A 24,701-nucleotide genomic window follows, 5' to 3' on the forward strand; every position below is an offset into this window, starting at 1 on the left:
GAATCTTTTCAGAAAGGCTAAAATTCCATTGATCAGGAGGACCCAGAGCTGGATCTTCTTTACTTGACTTCCTTTTTCCTGCTCTCTGAAGCATTCATGTTCAGGAAATGGGTCTCTATTTGGAACCCATCCTCCCAGTTGTTGTGTGTGTATGAATAATTGTCCTTCATACAGCAGAGGTCAATGAATCTTGAATATCTGTATTTATCTATATACTCTATATTCCAAACATAAAAACAGAGGTGACACAGCATGATGATGGTGCAGAAAATGACATCATTTTCATGTGTGTTTATTGAGAAACAGTAAAGATATACACATTTTTACAAGCTTTCAATATTAATTTACATTTTCTTAAATAATGTTATCTCCAAATAAATCCAGACACTTACATTACATAGACCCTTGGCTTCAATGGTTCCACAAGGCTGCTACTGCTGGGAGTTCAAATGCAGTGTATTGGCTCATGTCAGTTAAGTTGCTCTCTAAAGACACTAAATATCACATTTACTCAAGCATCTAGACATGGCTCCAGAACACCCCTGTCTCCATATACATGAAGCAAAAATCACATCTTAATCTGTAGTGGACATTTCCCATACTCCCTCAACAAATGGAAAGATTTAGATTAGGCTCTTTTGTTAAGTTGTTTCAGGAACAATCAGTTCACTAGCTGAATTTAGACGCATCAGCCAGAATGTAATTGAAAAGCTATGGTGGCATAACTCCATTGGCACAAATCTCAGCAGAAACTACCGCAAATATTTGGTGTAGCATATTGAGTCACACAACTAGTGTGTAACAACAAATGACTGTTCTCAACTTACAATTTACAACTGAGATTTACACTGATGGGGTTATACCAGCAGGTATAGTAGGGTTCTGGCCATACTTGACTGCACAGAAACTTTGTGATACTAGAGTTGGTCCTAATAAGGGTATTGCTGTATTTTGTTTTATGAACATGCTGTTATTTTTTTCATTGTGCTCAAGTTGTTCCTATTTATACTCCAGCCCATAAATACAGTGAAAATCACTCCCACACAATTACAGTGTGTGTGCGGTCTTTCGAAGGAGTGGGCCACACAGCACTATTAACAGCAGGCAATGGCTAATGCATAGGATGCATGTATTTTTAGCCAAGGGCCAGTGAGAAAGAGAAGAGCACTCATTGAGCCCTAAAGGAGTGGACTGTGCCCTGTATTTTTGTGCACAATCTGCTTATTGCATCTCTCTACATTTCACTTCAGTGGTTTACTGAATTGAGTCCACCTATCCCTCCATTTCCTTGTATTTACATCAAATCAAATTGTGCTGTATATCTTCTGAAGCACAACACTGAAAGTGCTTAATATTTAGGTGCTGCTCCCATTTACAGTATAGTGGTACAGCAACTGCAAAGGCACAATGTTCACTATCTTGATTGCACAAACATTTAAAGCATTAGACAATGTTATCCTTCTGGGTGGTGGGATCTGGATTCAGACGAAAACATTTTTTATTGATTGTGTGTAAAATAAACTGACAATCCAAGTGACTGTAGTTCAACATGCAGAGTGCCATGCTTTATTTGGAATCCAATATATCTTAAATTGTGGCTTGAGTAGAGGTTCATGAATACCACTTTTCCTATCACCAGAAAAATGTAACTAATTTTACTGCAATTTTTAAAAACATCCCTCGAACTTCCTAGAGATAAACAGGGCCATCAAATTTGAAACTCAGGTAAAATTCAATAGCAACATCTGAATTTTTCATGGAGAGGCAGGTTTACTATTAAGTATTTGACACCATTTATTTTTGTATCCAGAGTTTTGGCAATGTTGATTCCTTTGTCTATCATACAGAGTTTAGAATTTGTGATTATTTTTGCAAATCAAAATATTTCTGGAACAGTGAACAGAAGACTCAGTGAAGAACAGAGCTGACTCTATAACAGTTGTGATGACATCAATCTTATATTAACCCCAAATAACTGAAATCAAGTATCCTGTAACTAATTTGTAGTTTTGTCAAGATAAGATGAGCTTCTTTATACAGTGGTGCCTCGCTTAACGAGCGCACCGTACAATGAAGAATCCGTATAGCGATCCCTTTTTGGGGATCGCTATACGGAGCTGCCCCAATCGCCGCACTCGCTTTGCGACGATTGGGGCGTCCGGCGGCCATTTTGGAGCCGCCGAACAGCTGATCGGCGGCTCCAAAATGGCTGCCGGATGACCCGAAATGGCCCCCTATCAGTGTTTTCGCGCCCTCCCCTTGCTTACCGAGGTCGCGATAACGCTGCGGGGGGGGGGCATTTCGGGTCATCCGCGGCCATTAAAATCATCGCTGGAGGGGTAAGTTTGGACGCTTATTGGAACGCATTAAACTAAGTTTAATGCGTTCCAATAGGCTTTCCTTGCCCCGTACAGCGATGTTTTCGCATAGTGAAGGTTAATCCGGAACGGATTAACCTCGCTATGCGGGGCACCACTGTATATGTATTTTTTTAAATGAAGGGGAAAGATCCTGCAAGAAAGCTTACATTTGCAGCCAAACATGCCACCCCTGCAAAAAAACAAAACAAAACAAAAACAAAAAAAACCCCAGCTCTGTAAGTACAATTAAAGTAGAATTGAAGTCTGCAATTAAAAAGAGAAAACTTTGAATCAATAGTGGTCAGAATATCTTACCTAAATTTAACTCTAATTGGGGATCATAGGCTTCCTGGTCATTTCAGAGCCATTTGTATACTTATCTGTACCTCATAAAGAACAAGATTGCATAATTTTTCACACAACGTATCTGAAATGATGATATTGAGGATTCCCTTTTGCTACCATGTTCAGTTGATGGGGTGGAGGTAGGGGGTGGATTCAGTACAGATCGAGGTGCAGGGCTATTTTTCTAACTTTAATAAGATGAGATCTTTGGAGATTCAATGATTTTTTTTCTGCATTAGCAAACTGTTTCATGCATGAAGAGAAACTGCAGTTATGAGCCTCTCTTGAACTGCTGTGAATTTTGGTAATGTACAAGAGAGTACAGAAGAGAACATCAGCAGGCAGTCCTTTGCACACTGAGTGAACAGTCACTCTTTTGAACTCTCTCTTGCTGTGTCCTAATTTTGTCCACCTTAGCATTGTAAAACCAGGATGCTTACACAGAAGCTTACAAACTATGAAATCAAAAAGGGCTGTACTTCACAGTACATTACAGAGCACTCTTTAAGACAAAATCACATACATATTTCCACCTCCGGGGCTATAAATCCTGCCGTTTTCTCATTAACAGTATACACATGCACTGCATCATAAGACTACATGTCTCATTACATACTACTAAAAAGTACTGTTTACACGCAAAACTGATGTAGGACAAAGGTTGTATTTGAGAGTGATTAATGCAATGTAACCACAATAAGTAGAGAAAAGAATTGTAAGGGTAGCCTGTATAACCCTGTCATTAATGTATTATTGTCAGGATCTATTCTCTCCCCAAATCTCCTTCTGTAACTGTAGGATAATTGGGAATAATTCCATTCTTTTTCTGCTCCCTAGCTGGCAGGCCCTCAGTCAAGCATGCATGTTCTAAGTGCAGTGATGTACAGCTCCGCAGTCCATTCCTACCCTCACTACTTCACCAAAGATATCAGCCCACAAGGTGCATATGCCGAGAAAACAAATACCTTGTGAACAGAGCCCTGGAAAGGACAGAGGTGTATGTCTGGAATGGTATCACTAATTTATAAAGCACTTCTATATTGTCTTTTGGCCCTAACAAGGGACCCAAAGTCAGTTTACCAGGAAAAATGTTTTCACTTTCAGGAATAACACTATCTTCCTTTGAGAGTAAATTCTGCAACTGGTATCTCAGATATACAGGAAACACATGTCGTCCTTGCAAACAGTGGCTTACATGCTGTGGTCACACATACTTTCAGAAAAAATAATTTGGAAGCTGGAATCTTGGAGAGAAGAATTGTTGCAGGATATATAAACATACAAATGCACTACTGCAAGTAATGTAAGTACAATACTGCAGGTAAGGGTGAGCAAAGTGTAGTATATATGGGACAAAGGGGCAGCTGGGAAGAAGGAAGGAAAGAAAGCTCTACTGAGATCCATTCTTATCACCATCTATATGCTTGAGTCAAAACCAAATGGAAAAGATTTAATTAAACTGAGTGCTGAAAGAAATGAATGGACTGAAATGAACTTAAATCACACATACAACAAACAATCTGAAGACTAAGATTCGAGTACTAATAGCTATTTCATTTTAGGAAGACATTTTTACCGTTCTAGGTTTCCAGTACCGAGTGGTATTATTTGGCTTTTCTAAGACTTCTGTTTTATTGAGTCTGATACAATCTGGAACTTAAGTTCCCCTTTCCTTTTTTTATTAGCATTCTTTCTTTTTAATTAGTAAATTCTAGGAACACCTTTGGATAGCATTTAACAATGTCCACATATAACCTACTGCATGTTAAATCATAATTTGTGAGTGAGTTAATGGATAGTAACCCCTGCTTTTACACGCATTCCATAAAATCAGACTCATTGTCTGTAAATAATTCACGAATACAACTATTTTGTTTTGATTAAAGACAAAAATAGAAAAAAGGTTTTAAATAACCAGCTTAAAAATTGTTATCTTGCCCAACATCATTCCATTTGCCTGACATCCTCTTATGTGCCTCCTACAGTCAGTGGAATTATTAAGAAACTAAATATAAACACTAGCTCTCCATTATTATCATCCCCCCCTTACTGCAACAAGCACTTAAGAGCTTTTGATGCAGCGTTGCTCTTTGATTACTTGAATCTGAAGTTTGGTCATGTCAAAAACTAGCACAAAAATTTATTTATTTTTATCTACACAGTCTTAAACCAATGTTAAACCATTGTAACACACAAACAAGATCTTGTCTTTTAAGGCACAATGCATCATTATGCACATTCCGCTCGCCAAACTTATAAAACAGACAATAATTATTATAATATAACCCCATCCCACACACCTCCAAAATGAAAGAAATAAATTGCATCAATTTCCCAAGTCAACCACTAATAACGTCACAGTAAATTATTTTCATCAATAATTTACACATATTACAGATCTGGACAGGATTGTCATCATACAGTCTGAGTGCATTCCAATTCAGATTTTCTGGGCTAGGTAGGTAGACTAAAGTTTGATTCAAACCTCAGTGGTGAGAATATATCCCATAGTGAGGAATGTTGCTGAATACCACCTTTGTTGATCAGAAAATGCATGTCACTGTTTTGCCAGTATGAGTCCATTGCAAAAGCTATTCACTCTAGTTAGGGCTCATTTGGTGTGCTCCAGTAACCTCCTTTTATAGTTCTTTAATAACCAAAATGCTCTGTATATAAGACCATATAGAGAATCCTTGTATAGAATTAAAAGCTGTAACTCCATTCAGTAATCTGAATTCTTCATAATGGAATTTTCATCCAGAATATTGCTTTTCCTTCTTAAGACCATCACGTATGTGTAAAGCCGGAGGCATCGGATCACACATAAAAAATTCAGTGTACTTTGCAATATAAAAAGAATCTGTCAGCTATGTAGGAAGAGTTACAAATACTCTAACTCCAATGCTTGGTGTAGAGCCAAAAGGTCTGAGTGACTAGATATCCTCCAAAAAGGCATGTTGTGCTGTGTTTGTTAAGGGGAAAAGATGAGAAAAAAATGAGTAACATATTTCATAAAACAGTTCCATACATCTACTTTCATATATACCTTGAAATTTAAAGAATTATTCTGGTTTTTCTTAGTAAAACAAAAGACACCTCCCCCAAGCCCAAACAGATCTGAACTAAAATTTTAGGTAAATATTCTTATTTATATTAAGCAAGGATAAAAAAAATAATTCTGCTCAAACTTTATTATCCAATTATTAAAGCTGATGAAGTCACTTTCTAGAAGACAGTAATGTATTTTTCTGTAGAAGTTATGCTGTATACATTACTTTAAATATGGGTAAGTCTGAATCACTGCAGGCAGATTCACTGCAGGCACAAGTGTAAAAACATGATTTCTTCAGATCTTAGGATTACTGTGAACAAACAGATGAGTGTTTCATAAATCTCCTTTAAGTGCCATCAGTGAAATATCTCAAAGGAAACTTCCAAATTTCTCTCCTCCAAATAGATACACAAAGTGTGCCCACAACTGGAACTTCATACTTTCTCCTTGTTTTGAAGCAACAGAGATTTTCTTCCCAAGTGAACTACACTTCTTCTGTCATTAGAACTGTGATTTGTTTCTAAAGAACTAATATGAAGCCAGCTGTGACTTTGTTTTCTGTGAATTAATTGTTTCAGTGAATTAATACTAATATTGACATAATCACATGAAGTTGTTATTGCCCCATAAATGAAAGGTCTATTTTTATGTTATCGGTATCAACCAATGTGATGTTATTGTCAGATGTCTTTGAAATGAGAAAACAGTCTTTAAAATTAAAAGACTATGAAGAGCAGAACTGCACATGGGTTCACGGAATTTTAAGAACCTGGCTTTCATTCAGTTCAGATCTATTTGTTGAAAAACTTCAGATATAACTTCCACAAATGTTCATGCAAGCAACAGTTAGAGGAAAGCATGCCAATCATACAGTAAAGAAACCAACCACCTGGCTTTCTGAACAGGCTGCAAGACAATCCCAGCACCTGTACTGCATCTATTTAAAGCAACCATTTGGAACCAGCATTTAACTGGTAATAAAACTGCTATAGTCAAAGACCAAACCAGAAGATTCTGTTATAAAAATGTTTAGAACTGTCCCAGGAATAGGACAGTTTTGTATAACTTAATTGTAAGCCACAAAGTATATATCTGCTCCACACTTTTATCATTATTCTGGAACATGTTGAACTTTGGAATATTTCAACTTAGGTAGAAATCACTACAGGTGTGCACAGCGTTGAGTACTATAGCTCCCATAAGTATAGGACTTGTCCAAAAGCACAAATCCACATGGTAATAATAAGGACTAATGAACTTCTAAATGCGCTTACTGTAATTACTTCACAAGTACAGAAATAAGTACTTGGTGATAACTTTTATGTGCACCAAATTCAAATTCTGATGGTACAGAAATATCCTAATGTAATTATTCCTCATAAATACAGAAGAATGTGGAGGATCTGTGGGATTTTTACATTTTAGATTGTAAACTGCCTAGAGCACTGTGTGCACTAACGGGGCAGTATATAAAGCAAATAGATAAGTAAATAAATAAATAAATAAAGAACCACATTCTTCCGAGTCAATTGTTTACAAAGCTCCATTTGTACAGTTTAATGGGAGGAACAGTTTTGTACATGCAAAAGTGCAGTTGAGCCCTATGGAACAAAAATCAATTGCCTTTTAAATCAAGCTCTTTAATACATTGATACTTTTTATTTTGTAATAGCTGGTTTTGCATGCCTTTCTTCAAAAAATTTCTCAAAAGCCATAAATTTTATTGTCAAATATATTTACTGACTTAATTTGCCTGGCATTACTCTTCCTCATGCAAACTATCATAAAGCATATGCTTGAATCCAAATGGTTTAATTGCAAGTCTTATATCTTCAAATCCTGGCATATACCAACCAACTTGAATCATTTGCCAGTGTGCTATACTAATAGAAATGCAAACAAAGTAAGCTTGCATCAGTATTTTGTATCACACCAACATTTCATGAGACAGATTACCTTTTTGGCTGCCTGTTCTTCTTCTACACCATCCCCAATTACAACATATACTACTTTTCTGCCAAACCTTTGCATTATTCGTTCAAAGCAACTTTCTTTTCCTGGAAGATAAATGAGATACAGTTCAGCAAGAAGTTACCTGGTTAGCTGCATGCTCTTCATCTCGGCCATCTCCAATCACAACATAAGTTATGTTAGTGCCAAACCTGGACACTATACGTTCAAAACAGCTTTCTTTTCCTGAAAAACAATGCACTACTTATTCGAGCTATCAAAAAGAGGTATCACAAAGATCTATGAAGGTCAAAAGATGAGGAATTCTAAAAACAATGTTTTCAGATCACCTGGGCTCTAGTTACTCCCTAGTTAAAATTAAGGAAAATGAATTCAATTAGGTGTATCTAATGACTGTATATGTGTCCTAAATTAACAAAAAATTAAGTTCCTCACTGTAAGATACTTTACAAATAAAGGCCAGTATCCTTGGGTTGGCAGTAAATACTGTAAAGCTTGAATGGTGCTTTATCATTCTCAGCCTCATGATGGCTAAAGTCTTGGTGAGAGATTGTGAGAAGAGATGCTCCTGCTATGAGGCTGCAATACTGAACTGCAGTATTGGAGAGTCACTTGTACAAAACCCTTTCTTCTTTTAATGAGCCAACTAGAGCAAGGCTTGAATGGACCAGGCGTGCTTGGCCCTTTCTCTTTTTTCATCTTATGTTCACTGGGCAGTGATTTGATTTCCCTTTCAATTTTTCCTAGCATTATCGGTATAGTTTTTGAGAAGACTTTGCAAGCAAGGAACCCTGTCTGAGTTCAACTACCCACAAGAAAGCTGGAAATTGTCTGTGGGTGAAGGGTCAAGGATTCAAACATCCATATTCAAGCGTGAAACTTCTGAATAAGGAAGGATTCAGTCCCATAAAAACAACACAACCACGATCCATGTTATTACAAAGACAGTGTTCATTAAAGTGATATATAAATTATGTCTATTACCTGTGATTAAATACATTAATACATTATATTTGGCCTTCTGTTCTTTACAGAGTTCTAAGCAAATTGCTTATGTCTATTAAAAATGTCATATTTTCTGGAAAGGTTGGGATCTGTAAATAATTCAAGCTTAAGGAAACTTAATTTCCTTACCTATTTTAGTAGCACTGTAAATATTTTCAATAGGAAAAGCACCTCCTAAACTATACAGCAGGACTTTAGCGAGAGCTGGTATAAGTTGGGTTGTTGTTACCAAGACATTTACACAGTTACTCCTACAGGAAAAGACGGGGGAAAAACACAATATAACGATGAAACATATTTTCCTAAAAGAAATTGACTGCATACCTGGAATGAATTTTTACTCCAAATCTGTTACTCTTATTTATCAGTAAAAAAGAGAAGTTACTTACTTGTAACTCTAGTTCTTCGAGTGGTCATCTGTGAATTCACATTAATGGGTTAATCTGCGCCTGAGCAGAGATCTCCGGAATATTGTAGAGCTCAAACATGCATTCACCAGGGACCGCGCCCCTCCAGTACACGTGGTCTACCCATCCTGGTGATTGCCTCAGTTCCCAAACAGCCCACCGCTGTATAGAATAAACAGATGTGATGGACGGAGGGGAACAGTTACAGATAAGTAACCTCTCTTTCTTCTTTGTGGTCTCTGTGAATGCACACTAATGGGTGACTAACAAGCTTACCTCTCAGGAGGAGGGACATCATGGAAGAACAGAAGACAAAATTGCTCGACTGATGGCAGTATCTGACTTGGCCCACACATCCAATCGATAGTGGGATGCAAAGGCCAATGGAGTGGACCAATTAGCAGCCTTACAAATATCAGGGACAGGTATGCCTTTAAGAAAGACCGTAGAAGTAGCCATTGCTCTAGTGGAGTGTGCCTTAATTCAGTAGGCAATGGTTTCTTTGCAAGTTCATAAATAAGTCGTATGGTGTGGACAATCCAACACGAGATAGTTTGGGGGGGAGATATGAGTTCCCCTATGTGGGGGATGAGTGAAAAGAAAGAGTCTCTTAGACTTGCGTGCTCAAGAGGCGTTGATGGCTGCGGGAAGAAAGCAGGTAAGATGATGGGCTGGCGGACGTGGAAACCAGAAACAACCTTAGGCAGAAAGGAAATATCGGGGTAGAGTGTGACTTTGTCCGGGTAAAACTGCAGAAATGGGGGATCTAATCAAAGAGCTGCAAGTTCGGATGCTCGATGTGATAGCTACTAGAAACAAAACTTTAAACGAGAGCAGCCGTTCAGACGAGGTTGCGAGAGGTTTGAAAAGTGGCAGTATAAGGCGTTGTAGTACAGTATGCAGTACAGTAAGGGAAAGGAGTACGACAAGGCTGTATATTGTCCCCCAGCTTATTCAACTTATATGCAGAATACATCATGCGGAAGGCTGGACTGGAGGAATCCCAAGCCGGAATTAAGATTGCCGGAAGAAATATCAACAACCTCCGATATGCAGATGACACCACTCTGATGGCAGAAAGTGAGGAGGAATTAAAGAGGGTGAAAGAGGAGAGTGCAAAAAACGGTCTGAAACTCAACATCAAAAAAACTAAGATCATGGCCACTGGTCCCATCACCTCCTGGGAAATAGAAGGGGAAGATATGGAGGCAGTGACAGATTTTATTTTCCTGGGCTCCATGATCACTGCAGATGGAGACAGCAGCCACGAAATTAAAAGACGCCTGCTTCTTGGGAGGAAAGCGATGACAAATCTTGACAGCATCTTAAAAAGCAGAGACATCACCTTGCCAACAAAAGTCCGAATAGTCAAAGCTATGGTTTTTCCTGTTGTGATGTATGGAAGTGAGAGCTGGACCATAAAGAAAGCAGACCGCCGAAGAATTGATGCCTTTGAATTGTGGTGCTGGAGGAGACTCTTGAGAATCCCCTGGACTGCAAGGAGAACAAACCTATCAATTCTAAAGGAAATCAACCCTGAGTGCTCACTGGAAGGACAGATCCTGAAGCTGAGGCTCCAGTACTTTGGCCATCTAATGAGAAGAAAAGACTCCCTGGAAAAGACCCTGATGTTGGGAAAGTGTGATGGCAAGAGGAGAAGGGGACGACCGAGGATGAGATGGCTGGACAGTGTCTGCGAAGCAACCAACATGAATTTGACACAACTCCAGGAGGCAGTGGAAGACAGGAGGGCCTGGCGTGCTCTGGTCCATGGGGTCACGAAGAGTCGGACACGACTAAACGACTAAACGATGAATACAGTATGCAAAGACCACCGTGGTGGGGGAACAGTTCTAGTTGGTCATAAATCAGCGACACCTCGTAAAAATTGTTTCAAAGTAGGGTGTTTGAATAACAAGACAGCATCAGAGTCCTTGGGTTCGTGTGCTACAACTGCTGATAAGTAAACTTTAAGTGTAGATAAGGAAAGGTGACAGTCAAAAAGATGAGACAGGAAAGCCAGTACTGCTGAAAGAGTAGTTGAAGTTGTAGGTAGGTCCTTTTGGTGAGCAAATTTTTTAAATGTGGACCATTTGTACTCATGAAGTTGATTAGTCAAAGGTTTCCTTGCACGAGCCAGAATAGTGTTCAAAGAAGATGGCTCCTCCAGGTCGTAAGGTGAAGAGACTGGAGGTTGGGATGGTACGTCTGTCCTTGATGTTGAGTGAGAAGGTGGGGAATCAGCGGGAGACAGACTGTTGGACGCCATCGACTGCAACATGGTGAACCACGGCTGTCTCGGCCACCAAGGAGCTATGAGTATGCCATTTGAGCAATTGTGTCGTAGCTTGATGATGGCTCGTAAGAGAAGGAGGATTGAAGGGAAGAGGTAAAGGAGGTGCAAGGTCCACCTTGACATGAGAGCACTGCCAAGAGAGTTTGGTCCTATGCCTGCCCTGGAGCAATATAGGGCACATCTGGTGTTGCGTTCTGTGGCAAAAAGATCTATTTTGGGACAACCCCATCTGTCGCACAGCTGGAGGGATATGTAATAATCAAGAGACTATTTGTGCATCTGTGAGTGAAGGCTGCTGAGAGTATCCACCAGTTGGTTGTGTCCGGTAGGAATGTGGATCGCTATGGGAAAAACATGGCGGGATAGGCACCATTCCCAAAACTGAACAGTGAGAGTATACCGCCCTGTTTGTTGATGTAGTAAAGCGCTGTAGTGTTGTCTGTGGTCACCTGGACCGCAGTGCCAGTAATGAGAGGCTCGAAAGTGCAGAAAGCTTTGAAGATCTACCTCTACCTGGCTAAGGTAAAGGCTGCCAGTCGTGCATACTTTACTAACCGGATAAGCGAAGCATCCAACCAGCAGGCGGAGTTATTCCGTATAGTGCGCGACCTATCCAAATTTGGTCTGAGTGATGGGCCTCCCCCTAGCTTTTCACCGGACCAATTTGCCGCATTTTTACAATCTAAAGTGGAGGCCATCCGCCAGGAGCTCTCTCCTTTTTTAAATACAGTGAGTCAAGCAGAGATGTCCAGTGCTCCGTCTTGCCCGGTGATCCTTGATCGCTTTCAGCCCGTGACGCCGGATACTGTGTACAAAGCACTTGATCACTGTCGTGCCACCTCCTCCTCCCTTGACCCTTGCCTGGCCTGGCTAATCAAAGCAGCCAGGCCTATAACAACAGAACGGGCCACAGCAATAATTAATGAGTGTCTCCCCTCAAGGAGACACCCATTAGGCCCATAAGAAAGAAACCTAACTTGACGGCGGAGAAAATTGGCAATTATAGGCTCGTCGCCAATGTTTCTTTCATCAGCAAAGTGGTGGAGAGGGTGGTGGCTGACCAGCTTCAGGCTCTTTTGGATGAAACAGATGTCCTGGATCCATTTCAGTCGGGCTTCAGGCCGCGCCATGGTACAGAAACGGCATTGGTCGCCCTGTATGATGACCTGTTGAGGGAGGCTGACAGGGGTAAAATATCTCTGCTGGTCCTCCTCGACATCTCGGCAGCCTTTGATACCGTCAACCACGGTATCCTCCTGGGGAGGCTCTTCGAGTTGGGAATTGGTGACCTGATGCTTGCCTGGCTCCGTTCCTTCTTGGGGGACCGTCCCCAGAGAGTACAGCTTGGGGAGAGTGTCTCAGCCCCGTGGAGTCTCAACTGTGGGGTTCCACAGGGGTCAGTTATCTCCCCAATGCTGTTTAATATCTATATGAGGCCGCTGGGTGGGGTCATCAGGGGGTGTGGGGCATCGTGTCATCAGTATGCTGATGACACTCAGCTCTACATCTCCTTTCCACCAACTGCAGGAGATGCTGTTCTGTCCCTTCAGCGCTGCCTGGGGGCTGTACTGCAATGGATGCAGGAAAATGGGCTGAGGCTGAACCCAGACAAGATGGAGGTTCTGAGGGTAGGTGCCCCCACTATCGGCGGCTTGGGTGACTCTGTCTCGTGGGGGGGGGTGACCCTTGCCGCAAAGAGTGGGGTTCGCAGCCTGGGGATCCATCTGGAGCCAGCACTCACCATGGAGACTCAGGTGGCGTTGGTGGTCCATACCCCCTTTTTCCATCTTTGGCGGATAGCCCATCTGTGACCCTATCTCGATACATTGGTTCATGCGCTCACTACCTTGGTTCAGGCACTCGTAATCTCGAGATTAGACCACTGTAATGCGCTCTACGTGGGGCTATCTTTGAAATTGAGGCGGAGACTCCAAGTGGTGCAGAATGTGGCGGCCAGACTCCTTAGTGGAGAAAGAAAATACCACCATATTTCTCTTATTTTGGCCACGCTGCATTGGCTGCCCATTCGGTTCTGTGTTGACGTCAAAGTCTTGATGCTTGCGTATAAAGCCCTAAACGGTTTAGGGCCTTGATACTTGGTGGAATGCCTACTCCCACCAAGCTCTACCTGTGTCACTCAAGCGAGTCAGGAAGTGAGGCTCAGGAGCCTGACACCGAGGGAGGCCCGGATAGAAAAAACATGAAACTGGGCCTTCTCGGCGGTGGCTCCTCGCCTCTGGAACAATCTGCCTCCAGAGATTCACGCGGCTCCCTTGCTGGGTATTTTCAAAAACCAATTAAAAACATGGATGTTTAGGCAGGCCTTCCCTCCAGTTAATTTCTGATTCTCTCCCCTTCTTTTTCTCTTCTGGTTCATTTTTCATTTGTTCTCCATCTTGAAGAATTGCCTATTTAGTGTAATAATTCTTTTTATATATATTTATTCTCGTATTTTGTGTTGTAAGCTGCCTAGAGTGCTCGCAATAACCAGATAGGCAGGATATAAATAGAATGAATAAATAAAATAAATAAAGATCACAAGCAACTCCAGATTGTTGATATGAAGAGTTTTTTCGTAAGGAACCAAGTGGCATGAATGTGTAGGTCTCCGCAGTGTGCACCCCAACCGATAGAACTGGCATCAGTGGTAATTTGGGTTGTCAGTTGGAGGTGTGCAATGGATCTGGCCGAGGGAAAGGTTGATCAGGACAATCCACCATATCAATTGATCTGCAAGTTCGGGGGTGACTTGCAGGAGTTTGGTAAGCGGGTCAGAGAGGGCGTCGAAAAGGGAAAGGTACCAAGCTTGTAATGAGTGCATCTTTAAACCTGCGTGTTGTATAACTGATGTAGTGGAGGCAATGGCGAGTGGCATTTCCAAGCTACGGTACTCTGCTTTGATGGTACCAGCTGAGTAGACTGATTTGACTTATGACAAGGTTTGGCGTTATCTATCAGATATCATGAGTTCAGCCGAAGAAGATCTGGAATTTGAGGGGTTAATGACAGCTGAGGAAAATGCTGGGCAATCAGAATCGCAGACAGCTGAATCACCACCAGATTCTCCTCCCCCAGTAGCCAGAGTGAGGGATAAGCTTCGGCAAGGACTCATGACACAAAGGTCAGAGGCTCACATGAATGCTTCCCATAGGAAAATCAGGTTGACCAGCCCTGAGTTTTAGCAGGATGAAGTGTTTAGATGACTGCTGCTGCTATAAAATCTGCACCCAGAGGCTTGGAAATTTGTGAAAGCAACAAGTCAATACTCTAGCTTGCATCCACGCTCCTGCTTATCTTGGACCTTGTTCTCTGAACCCTTGGCTTTGGACTCTGACTTCTGACTATGGTTTGTGTTTTGACATTTTGGTATCTGCTTTGCATCTGCTGGACTTCTGATATTGGATTGGCTCACTGGACTTTTGCCTGTTGAAACCCCCTGGGAATGTGACAATCAAACATGAGAGAGTGTGGCCAATTCAGAAGAAACTTTAGTTGAAGGTCTTGGTTTCTTTGGTACTGAGGGTAGCTCAGTCAAGGTAGCCTGAACATGGAATTGTTTATGAGCCTTGTGTATTTTTGGTACCGGAGGATGTTGAGTTTGAATATCATCATCTGATGAGTGATGGTAAGACTTCCTCGGATGGTATTGAGGGGGTAGTGGAGAGTCCGAAGAATCAGACAGGTAATATTATGTGTATTGAAGATGCTTGGGTTGGATGTAATGCTCGGTATCGAGCTACCAATATCAATATGAAGGATGTTGATATCATTTGGGAGAGGGCTCGTGATAGACAGGAGGCTCGTAGACAGTGATCTTTTTAGGCTGATGGTGTCGAGCCAAGAGCCCATCGATACCGACAGTCCCGAATGAGTTGGAGGCTGTACATGACCAGTATCAGAACGGCTGGTGTCTTGTATATGGTGGAGCTTAACCTTCCTCCTACGTGAGGGTATTGGGTCAGCAAGGATAGATGCTGAATCAGACTCACACCCAGACACTGAGCAACCCAAAGACTTGGTGCTCGAACAGGCCGAATGTGGAAGAACAGTTACTTCAGCTGAGGTATCTGCCCATGAAGGCGATTGGGCCAACAGAGGAGAGGGTGGTTGACCGGATGGAGGTGGAATGGAGTCACGGTCAGAATCCAGTTGTATAGTGGGTTGATCTTGAGTTGCAGGCTGTTGAACAAGAGGCTGAGAATCAATGGAAGATTTCTTTGATTTTTTTGGTTTGGAGCTGACTGGGTTAGAAACGGCTTTCGGTGTCAGGGTTGACTGAGACGTCGATCCTGAAGACCTCGATTTCGGCAATTTCAATTTGATTTTAGTGGTTGCCGGTAATGGAGAGCTGACAGTAGAAGGTGCCGGGGGTGACTGTGAAGTCTGTGTTTCGTCCATGGTAGCTGGTGGACGTAGGGATCATTCCCACAGAAAAGATTTAAGTCATTGCTGACGAAGCTTGATGGCTTGTTTGGTAAAATTTTTACAAAAGGAACAAGCAGCTGGCTGGTGAGATTCCCCCAGACAAAATAAACAAGAATCATGGCCATCAGAAAGAGGCAGTTTGTTTGGGCAAGAAATGCACCTCTTAAATGGCCATGCCATAAAGGACGGGGAGGAGGGGAATAGCAAAAAGGGAGGGAAGAGGGGCCAAAGGATCGAAATGTCTTAGAAGTCCCAAATATTTAGTCTATCTTCTATTTACAGTCTATTGTCAAAGGAATTAATATTTCTGTGTTGTTTATTTCTCTAGAGGAAGAACCAAGAAGTGCGAACGGAGAGCTCATCAAGAGATGAGACCTCAATGGCGGCAAAAAGGAACTGAGGCAATCGCCAGGATGGGCAGATCACGTTTATTGGGGGGGGGGCGGCCCCTGGCGAATGCATGTTTGAGCTCTAAAATATTCCGGAGATCTCTGCGCAGGCACAGATTAACCCATTAGTGTGCATTCAGAAGAGACCACGGAGAACATCACAATCAAAGCTTAAATGGCCTTCTGTACAATTCTGATAACAGCTAATTTTTATGAACAAAAAAACAGAGGTGCCTTTGTGCCAGATTATGGAAAATAAATCACCATAATGATTTCATTTTTTCCTTTCTGCCACTACTCAGGCTTCATTGAACTGCAATGTGTTTTCAAAATTGCTTTTAAAAACCTTACTTGTTACAAATACATAATAACTCCTTCTGTTCGGATATATAGGTTTGCTGGAATTGTTTTCTTTATGTTTATATACTATTTGGCTTTCACTGTCAGGCTATAAATGCTTTGTAGTAGTTGTTGTTATTCTTATTCCCAATTCTACCTCATCTTTCCACTACTCGGTTGTGCTCAAGGCTGCTTACAATATTCATAACACATAATAAAAACTAATTTAGCCACAGAATCATTGCACTAAAATAAAACCAAAAAATGTCTAAAAGAATCATTAAAATAAATTAAGTCTTCAAATAGTTAACATAACCACTACAACTTTAAGAATATCACAATCCAATTTTAAAAATATGTGTCTTCACACCATTTGTAAATCAGGCAGAATGGAAACTGATCACAACTCTGAAGAGAATACATTTTGCAGTTCTAGAGGCATGTAGGAGAAACCGTTCATATTCACAGGAAGTGGTGCCAGTAAAACCTTCCTGCCCTCCCTTTGCCATAACATTAGAGAGAGAAAGATGATGGGGTTGGGACCAACTGGGGCTCTACTTCTCACAGCACTAAAGGAGAAAAAAAGGAGGCAGAGGAAAAAGGCAGCCCCTGGACTGCGCCCAGAAAGGCAGCTACTCCAATACTTCTCCTTTCAGTAATACCTGCCCCTCTAAGGCTCTGGCTCTCTATGTGATGCAATTCTGCAAGCCACTCTGAGAGCTAACAAAAAAAAAAAAAAAAAAAAAAAAAAAAAAAAAAAAAAGAAGAAGGCAGCCGTACAGATAATTTTCTGACTGTCCCCACCAGTGCTTGGGTGCACGGTGGGAAATAGGAGGTGTTCAGATAGATATCTTTTCTGAAAGCTGCCTTCTTCTCCTTATCCCTGCAGATTTTTATTTGCACAGTCTTTTTCAATTTTTCCTTTAATCCTATGGAAAAGAAAGCTTGGATGACTGAGGAATCATAGAAAAAGATGGCAATTAAGAGTGGTAATTACAGTGGCAGTTCTCCAGGGCAGCATGGATTTCCTGTTGCTGCAGTGTGCTTTTCAGATAGATATGCAGCCTGATTTACCCCAACACGCCTTTAAATGATGCTCTAGCTGTCAGCCCTAATATTTTATTACTTTTTTCTCTTAATGAAATAATTCAGATCCAGCAAATACCTGGGGCAGACCTTCTTAATTGTTCCATCATTTTTGTGGAGGTTCATATCAGTGGCCAGCCTGATACAAGTAGGTTATCTGAAGGTGGAGGGAGTATCTGTCTCTCACAATAGAGACCGGTGCTCCCTCCACCCTCAGATCACCAACTGCTTGTGTGAATTCTATTCCAAAGCTGAAGGACCAAAACCATAGGACTTCATGCTGTAGCTATACAGTCACATAACAACTGTTTTATGCTTAAGGTTGCTCTAAATGTAGTAAGTAAACTTGAAACTCTAGGGTGGTTATTTATTTATTTAATTTATTTATTTATTTAATTTATATGCCGCCCACTCTACCCAAAGGTCCCAAATTAGTTATAGCTAATTGGAAAGGCACATGCTTGCATGCAAAATGCCCCAGTTTAAATCCCTTGGATCTCCAATCAGGACTAGAACCTCTGCTTGAAACACTAAAAAGACACTTAAGTAAACAAAAACAAGCTACTAACAAGGCAGGTTTCTACATGCCTAATTAGTCTGCTAAAATGTTAGAATGACTGGACACACTGATTTTCTTTTAATGCTATTCTGACACATAGGCATTGATATTTTAAGCAGATACTTACCTTGTACTAATAATTGATAACGATTTAAGTGCATTTGTCAGCCAGGAGTCAGTAAGAGCTTCAATCTCTGCTCTTAACTGCAGCCATGCATCTCTTTTTGCAGGGCCAAGGAGTCCTGATACATAAATGAAAACAGATACTCTTAATACTACATTCAGTTTTACCAGGAATTGTCACAAGCTGCAGTCAAATATGGATCTGGGCCATCTATTCCTCAACGCCCTTTTATCAAATTAACCTGTCAGTCAATGTAAAATAATGAGTAATGTGCATTAAACTGTTTTACAGAAGAAAGAGAGATTACTTACCTGTAACTTTGGTTCTTTGAGTGGTCCTCTGTGAATTCACACTAATGGGTTAAGTCTGCGCATATGCAGAGGCCTCAGAATATTCTGGAGCTAAAAAAACGCTAGGGCCGCCCCCTCCCCGAGCCCACGTGGCCCGTCCATCCAGGCGGTTACCTCAGTTCCCAATTTCCGCTGCTGCTCAAAAAGAGAGACAGACGTAACAGACAGAGGGGAGGACAGGCGGGAAATGTGAATTCACAGAGGGCCACTTGAAGAACCAAAGTTACAGGTAAATAACCTCTCTTTCTCCATTGTGGCCTCTGTGAATGCATACTAATGGGTGATTAACAAGCTTATCTTTATATGGTGGAGGAATGTCATGGCAACACAGAAGATAAGACCGCATGTTCAAAATGGGCATCCTCCTTGGAACGGACATCAACCAAGTAGTGGGATGCGAATGTAGAGGGCGTGGACCAGGTGGCTGCCCTGCAGATGTCTTGAAGTGGAGCACCTCTCAGAAACACCGTGGAGGTAGCCACTGCTCTGGTAGAGTGAGCCTTTATGGAGCCCGGAAGGCGCTTGTGGGCCAGTTCATAGGCAAGGCAAATAGTCTGGATGAGCCACCTCGACATAGTCTGAGGGGAGATTTGCTGTCCCCTGTGAGGCAAGTGAGGGAAAATAAAAAGACATTTGGATTGCTGGAATGGAGTAGTCCTCTGAATGTAATAAGATAACGCCTGGAGAACATTTAACAGGTGTAAAGACTTCTCAACAGGAGGAGACGGTTGAAGAAAAAAGGTAGGCAGGATAATACGCTGGCGAACGTGAAAACCAGAACATTAGGAAGGAATGAGACATCCCGATAAAGGGTTACTTTGTCCGAATGAAATTGGAGAAAAGGTGGGTCAACTCGCAAAGCCACAAGTTCTGAGGCTCTCCTGGCCGAAGTAATTGCCACTAGGAACAAGACTTTGTGAGAAAACGCTCAGAAACTGTGGCCAACGGCTCAAAGGGAGGATGTATCAAGTGGTTCAAGACAGTGTGGAGTGACCACTGTAGGTAGGCAGTACCCGTGGAGGGTTCAGGTGTGCCACACCGCAAAGAAACCATTTAACTGTGGGTTGGCAGAAGAGAAGAGCAGTATCCGAGTCAGGTGGCTGGTGCACCACTATGGCAAACAAATACACCTTGAGTGTAGACAGCAGCAGATGATTGTCCAATAGGTAAGAAAGGAAGCTTAAGACGGCATCCATAGAAGTCAGTGAGAGTGGTAGGTTACATAAAATTGTGAGTTTTTTGAATGCAAGCCACTTGCTCCTGTGTAAGTTTTTTGTTGAAGGCTTCCAACAGTGAGAAAGAATGATATAGGGTACTATTCTCCGAGCGGTTAGGTGTAGAGAGTATGTCCGGGTGATATGTGGGCCCGTTGTGCTGTGTGAGAAGGTGTGGAAGCAATGGAAGTTTCAAGTCCAGAGACATAGTTGTCAGCATTGTGAACACAGCTGACGTGGCCAACAAGGGGCAACGAGAATGACATCTACATTGTCGTGATGTATCTTGACAATAGTCCTTAGAATGAGAGGAATGGGGGGAAACATGTATAGGAGATGTTTGTCCCATGGAACCATGAGAGCATCGCCCCTCAAACCAACTCCTATCCCTGCTCTGGAAAAATAAACCACACACTTGGTGTTGTCCCATGTGGCGAATGCATCTATGTCCAGATATTCCCATTTCCTGCAAATGTGGAGGAAAACGTCCTGATTGAGGACCCATTCATGCATTTGGGCTGTTGTCCTGCTGAGATGGTCTGCCCAGGTATTGTCTTGTGTGGAGATATGAATCGCTGATGGAAAGATATGGTGATCCAGACACCACTCCCAGAACTGAACTGTCAGGTATAGGAGAGGAGGAGAATGTGTGGCCCCCCTGTTTGTTTATGTAGAACATGGTTGCTGTATTGTCCATAATTATTTGTACTGCCATTCCCGTTATGATCGGAAGAAAGGCACGGCAGGCTTTGAAGATTGCCAAGGGTTCCAGGTTGTTGATGTGGAGTTTCCGTTCTTTCGACGACCACAGAGCATGGACCTGAAGGTGGTTGCAATGAGCTCCCCAACCTACCAGACTGGTGTCGGTGGTGATTTGTGAGGTAGGAAAGAGTGAAGCAAAGGTACAACCCATGAAGAGATTGTCTGGATTGACCCACCAGGAGAGTTGCTGTGCTAACTTGGGAGAGACTTGGAGGTGCATGCTGGGTGGGTCGACAAGGGGACCGAAGAGAAAAAGATATCAGGCCTGAAGAGACCTCATCTTTAGTCTGGCATGCTGGATTACAGATGTGGTGGACGCCATGAGACCTATAAGCTTTTGTGTTTGATGAGTTGTTATATAGTTTAGAGGCGTGAAGTGATGAATTAAGGTCCGAATCTTGACCGCACGTTCCTGCGGGAGAAATGCCCTTGCCTTTTTGGTGTCTAATACGGCACCTATGTAGCTTGCCATTTGAGATGGAATCAACATTGACTTTACAACATTGACTTGAAGTCCTAGGTGTGTTAGTAAGGACAGTGTAGTGCTGGTGTGACGCACTGCTTGATGCTTTGAGTGAGCCACCAGAAGCCAATCATCTATGTACAGATACATGGCGATCCCTCTCGTGCGAAGGAAAGCTGCCATTGGTGCCATATATTTTGTGAAGACCCAAGGAGCTGTAGAAAGACCGAATGGCAAGGTGATGAACTTGAAGCAAGTGCTTCCAAGAGAGAAGCGAAGATATTTGCGGTGGTCACATCTGATAGAAATATGAAAGTATGTGTCACTCAAGTTGATTATTGAGAACCAGTCACCGCGATGGAGTAGCGGAAGAATGCGCTCTAAGGTGACCATACGGAAACGGAGGTAAGTAATGAAGAAATTTAGATCCCTTAGGTCTAAAATAGGGTGAAAGGACTTGTCCTTTTTTGGAACCAAGAACTGTCTGGAGAAGGAACCTGAATCGGCAGGGTCTGGAGAGGTAGGTGATATGGCTGATTTTTCTAATAGGACTTTTATTTCTCTTTTGAGGGCGGCGTAAGGTGTGAAAATGACTCTTGGTGGAAGAAAGTCCATGAACTCTATGGCGATGTAGTTAGCAGCCTGAATGGTGAATGATGCCAAGGAGTATGCTCTTTTCCTACCCTCCTTATTGTTGGGTGTGGTGTTAGAACTGGTTCGAGATCTAGCCTGTGTCACATCTACCACGACTGAGTTAGGAGGGGGGTGTTTAGCCAGCAAATCCATTTAAGTACTGTGCGTCTTATAAAGACATGATGTCTGGGGTACCGAGAAGGGTTTGTCCCAGACTTGCTTAAGCAAACGTAACAAGGAAGGGATGAAGGCGATTCGCAAAGAAGGGGTGTGATCCTCGTCAGTATCTTCACAGAATTTATCTGTCTCCACCTGGGGTGGTTGTTGAAAAAATAGGTCTAATGCCTTGGCTATTCGTTGGATCAGGTTAGAAGTCAGCCGCTGGTGAAGTGGGATTTGTATCCCCAATATCTGAGTCGGGGGTGTTAGTGTTGGGTGGAGACTCCTGAGGTGAGGAGTCCGACGAGTCTGACTCATATGAGTCCAGTCCTGAAGATAGAGACATGCTGGAGGGGAAATGACCCTTGTGGTGGTGGGTAGGCTGCACGGATAAGGCAGAAGTAGCTGAAGAACTCTTCTTTTTGTGCTTGGGACCGAGCTTGGTGCCAGAAGCGTCTGTACCGTGCGATTAGTCCAACTCCTCAAAGTTGGTGTTGATGGCGTTTGGTGGGCTTCCTGGGTTCGACCAGAGCAGCCAAGGAAGTCTTTGTCTTATGCTTAGTATAAGGCTAGGTACCAGTGGCATCCGTATCGGCATCACTCGTATCATGATCTTTAGGCTTGGTACATATGTTCTTGTGCTCGTCCGCCTTAGATTTCTTAATGGTTGACGGTACCGACTGGGAATCCTTCTTACATTTGGTCGGTACCGAGGGATCTTGTTGATGTCGAATCTGCTTACGTCCCATGGCACCAGAGTCTCTAGCAGGGATAGACGAAGAGCAGTCATCCGAGGAGTCGGTATCATGAGAGGATGACGATGAGAATGAAGAAGAGCTAGAGGGGTCAAACCCATAGAACATACTGGGGTCATCCCACTGCTCCATTTCCCTGCCCCAGTGGCTGTATTGTTTTCGTTGATATGGCATGGGTGGCCAATCCTAATATGGTTCCCGACTCCTCTTGTGTTTGGTTCAATGTTTACGAACCCCAGATTTTTTGGAGATCTTCAGCCTTGAATGCTTCAAAGGCTGGGAATCTCCAGAAGCCAGCACAACGTGCCGTGTCTTGTCCTTTTTCTTGACCATTACAAGGTCCAGCAGGCATGGTAATTCTGAGCCCGTTGCTGAATGTATAGGAGGTGGCGATCCTGGGTTCATCGGTACAGAGGACTTTTGGGACGGTACCTCAGGCATGGTGTCAGCAATGGGAGCCAGGGCAAGGCTTTCCATGAACCACGGGGGAAGAGCCCCTGATTGGTTTGAGGTGGGTCGGAAAGAGGAGAGACAGCCGCTGTGGTGTTAACTGTTGTACGGGTGAGGAGGTAGCCTTCTTAGGTTTAGAGGAGGCAGTCTTTGATTTTAGTCTAGCGGATGATGCGGAGTGAGAGCGGGACTTAGATTTAGAAATCTCAGGCTTGGGAGACTGGATAGGAGTCGCCATGGGGGACACAGTGGATCTAGGCAATGAAGGAGTGTCCATGTCTGGAGGCTTAAGAAAGTTCTCCCACAAAGAGGCGCTCAAACGCAGCTCCCTCAGCTTCAAAGCCTGCTAGGTAAAACTCCTGCAATGGGCACAGGATTGGGGCAGATGGGTTTCACCTAGACAAAACAGACAAACCTGTGACTGTCTGATGTTGGTATCTTATTACCACAGGAGACACAACTCTTAAAGGAAACCTTAGGGGCCCTAAAACGTGGGAAAGGGAGAAGGGGGGGAGACTAATTCTACTAAACAATTCTTCTTGCGTTTTTTTTTAACACAGAGAAAAAAAAAGAAAAATACGAACAGTAGACAATCAGCACAAATAAATGGATTCGATCCGAAGATTCCAACTCCCGCACGATAGAGCTCCAGAAGAAGAGAGACCTACCGCTGCAGCGGAAAAACAGAACTGAGGTAACCGCCTGGATGAGTGGGCCACGTGGGCTCCCAGGTGGGGCAGTCCTAGTGGTTTTTTAGCTCCAGAATATTCCGAGGCCTCTGCACATGCACAGACTTAACCCATTAGTGTGCATTCACAGAGGCCACAAAGAAGAATGTGTACCATGTGAGAGCAGACATATTTCTGCCTTAAACCTGGTTAAAACTAAACTATACTCAGTGTAATGTAGTGGATAGAAAAGTGGAGTAGACCTCAGTGTGACAAACCCAGACTTACTGGGATATGCCACAGTTACACTAAGCTGCCACCAACCATTCCCTATAAGAAGTCACACAGACCAGGGATGGATTTTTAAACAAATAAAGAATAAGGTTTATTTAAAACAACACACAGGGAAAATAAAATGATTATGTGAATAAGATATAGTAACGTGGCTTAGTTTCACTCATACATACACACAGTTTGGTTCACACAGAACCCTTAACTTGAAGCACAGACCCTGAACCTATCAGTTCTGGCTAACCAACAGACACCTGAACCTATCAGGTTGGTACTCTGACACACAGTAGTACCCTGTCTGACACACAGACTCCCACACCAGCTTCTTCTTCCCAGCTGCTGCTTCTTCACATCCCAGCGTCTTCTAACTTTACCACACAGGCTTCACATATATATACAGTACAGCCCCTCCTCCTGATGTCCCGCCTTCCACTCCCCATAGGATGGAACTTTCCCTCCAAACCCATGACAGACAGGTAACATCAGTGCTGTATGTAACACCTCCCCTCTTTATAAGTTGTTTTGTAGGGGGAAAGCTAAGGTGCTTTTTCCCAAAAAACAACCTGGATAAAACACACAACAACAGTTATACATACAA

The 24,701-nt window shown here is 42.6% G+C and overlaps 1 protein-coding gene across 16 annotated transcripts in view; it reads right to left on the reverse strand.

Annotated features, from left to right (window-relative positions):
* Positions 1 to 256: 256 nt before the first annotated feature.
* Positions 257 to 24,701, reverse strand: part of EYA4 (EYA transcriptional coactivator and phosphatase 4) — a 184,887-nt gene continuing 160,442 nt past the window's right edge. For 9 of the 16 annotated variants that reach the window (XM_078383339.1, XM_078383340.1, XM_072996513.2 and 6 more), the window contains 4 exons: positions 18,362 to 18,476; positions 8,863 to 8,984; positions 7,853 to 7,953; positions 257 to 5,667 (listed from right to left, as the gene is read on the reverse strand). In XM_078383339.1, coding sequence (XP_078239465.1) covers positions 5,587 to 5,667; positions 7,853 to 7,953; positions 8,863 to 8,984; positions 18,362 to 18,476 — 419 coding nt within the window. In that variant the 3' untranslated portion in view covers positions 257 to 5,586. Of the gene's footprint in view, positions 5,668 to 7,713; positions 7,815 to 7,852; positions 7,954 to 8,862; positions 8,985 to 18,361; positions 18,477 to 24,701 lie in introns of all 16 variants that reach the window. The other 7 variants (XM_020779802.3, XM_072996482.2, XM_072996518.2 and 4 more) reach the window with 1 other exon arrangement.

This window comes from Pogona vitticeps, chromosome 1, assembly GCF_051106095.1.
Source record: "Pogona vitticeps strain Pit_001003342236 chromosome 1, PviZW2.1, whole genome shotgun sequence".
NCBI classification, from domain to species: Eukaryota; Metazoa; Chordata; class Lepidosauria; order Squamata; family Agamidae; genus Pogona; species Pogona vitticeps.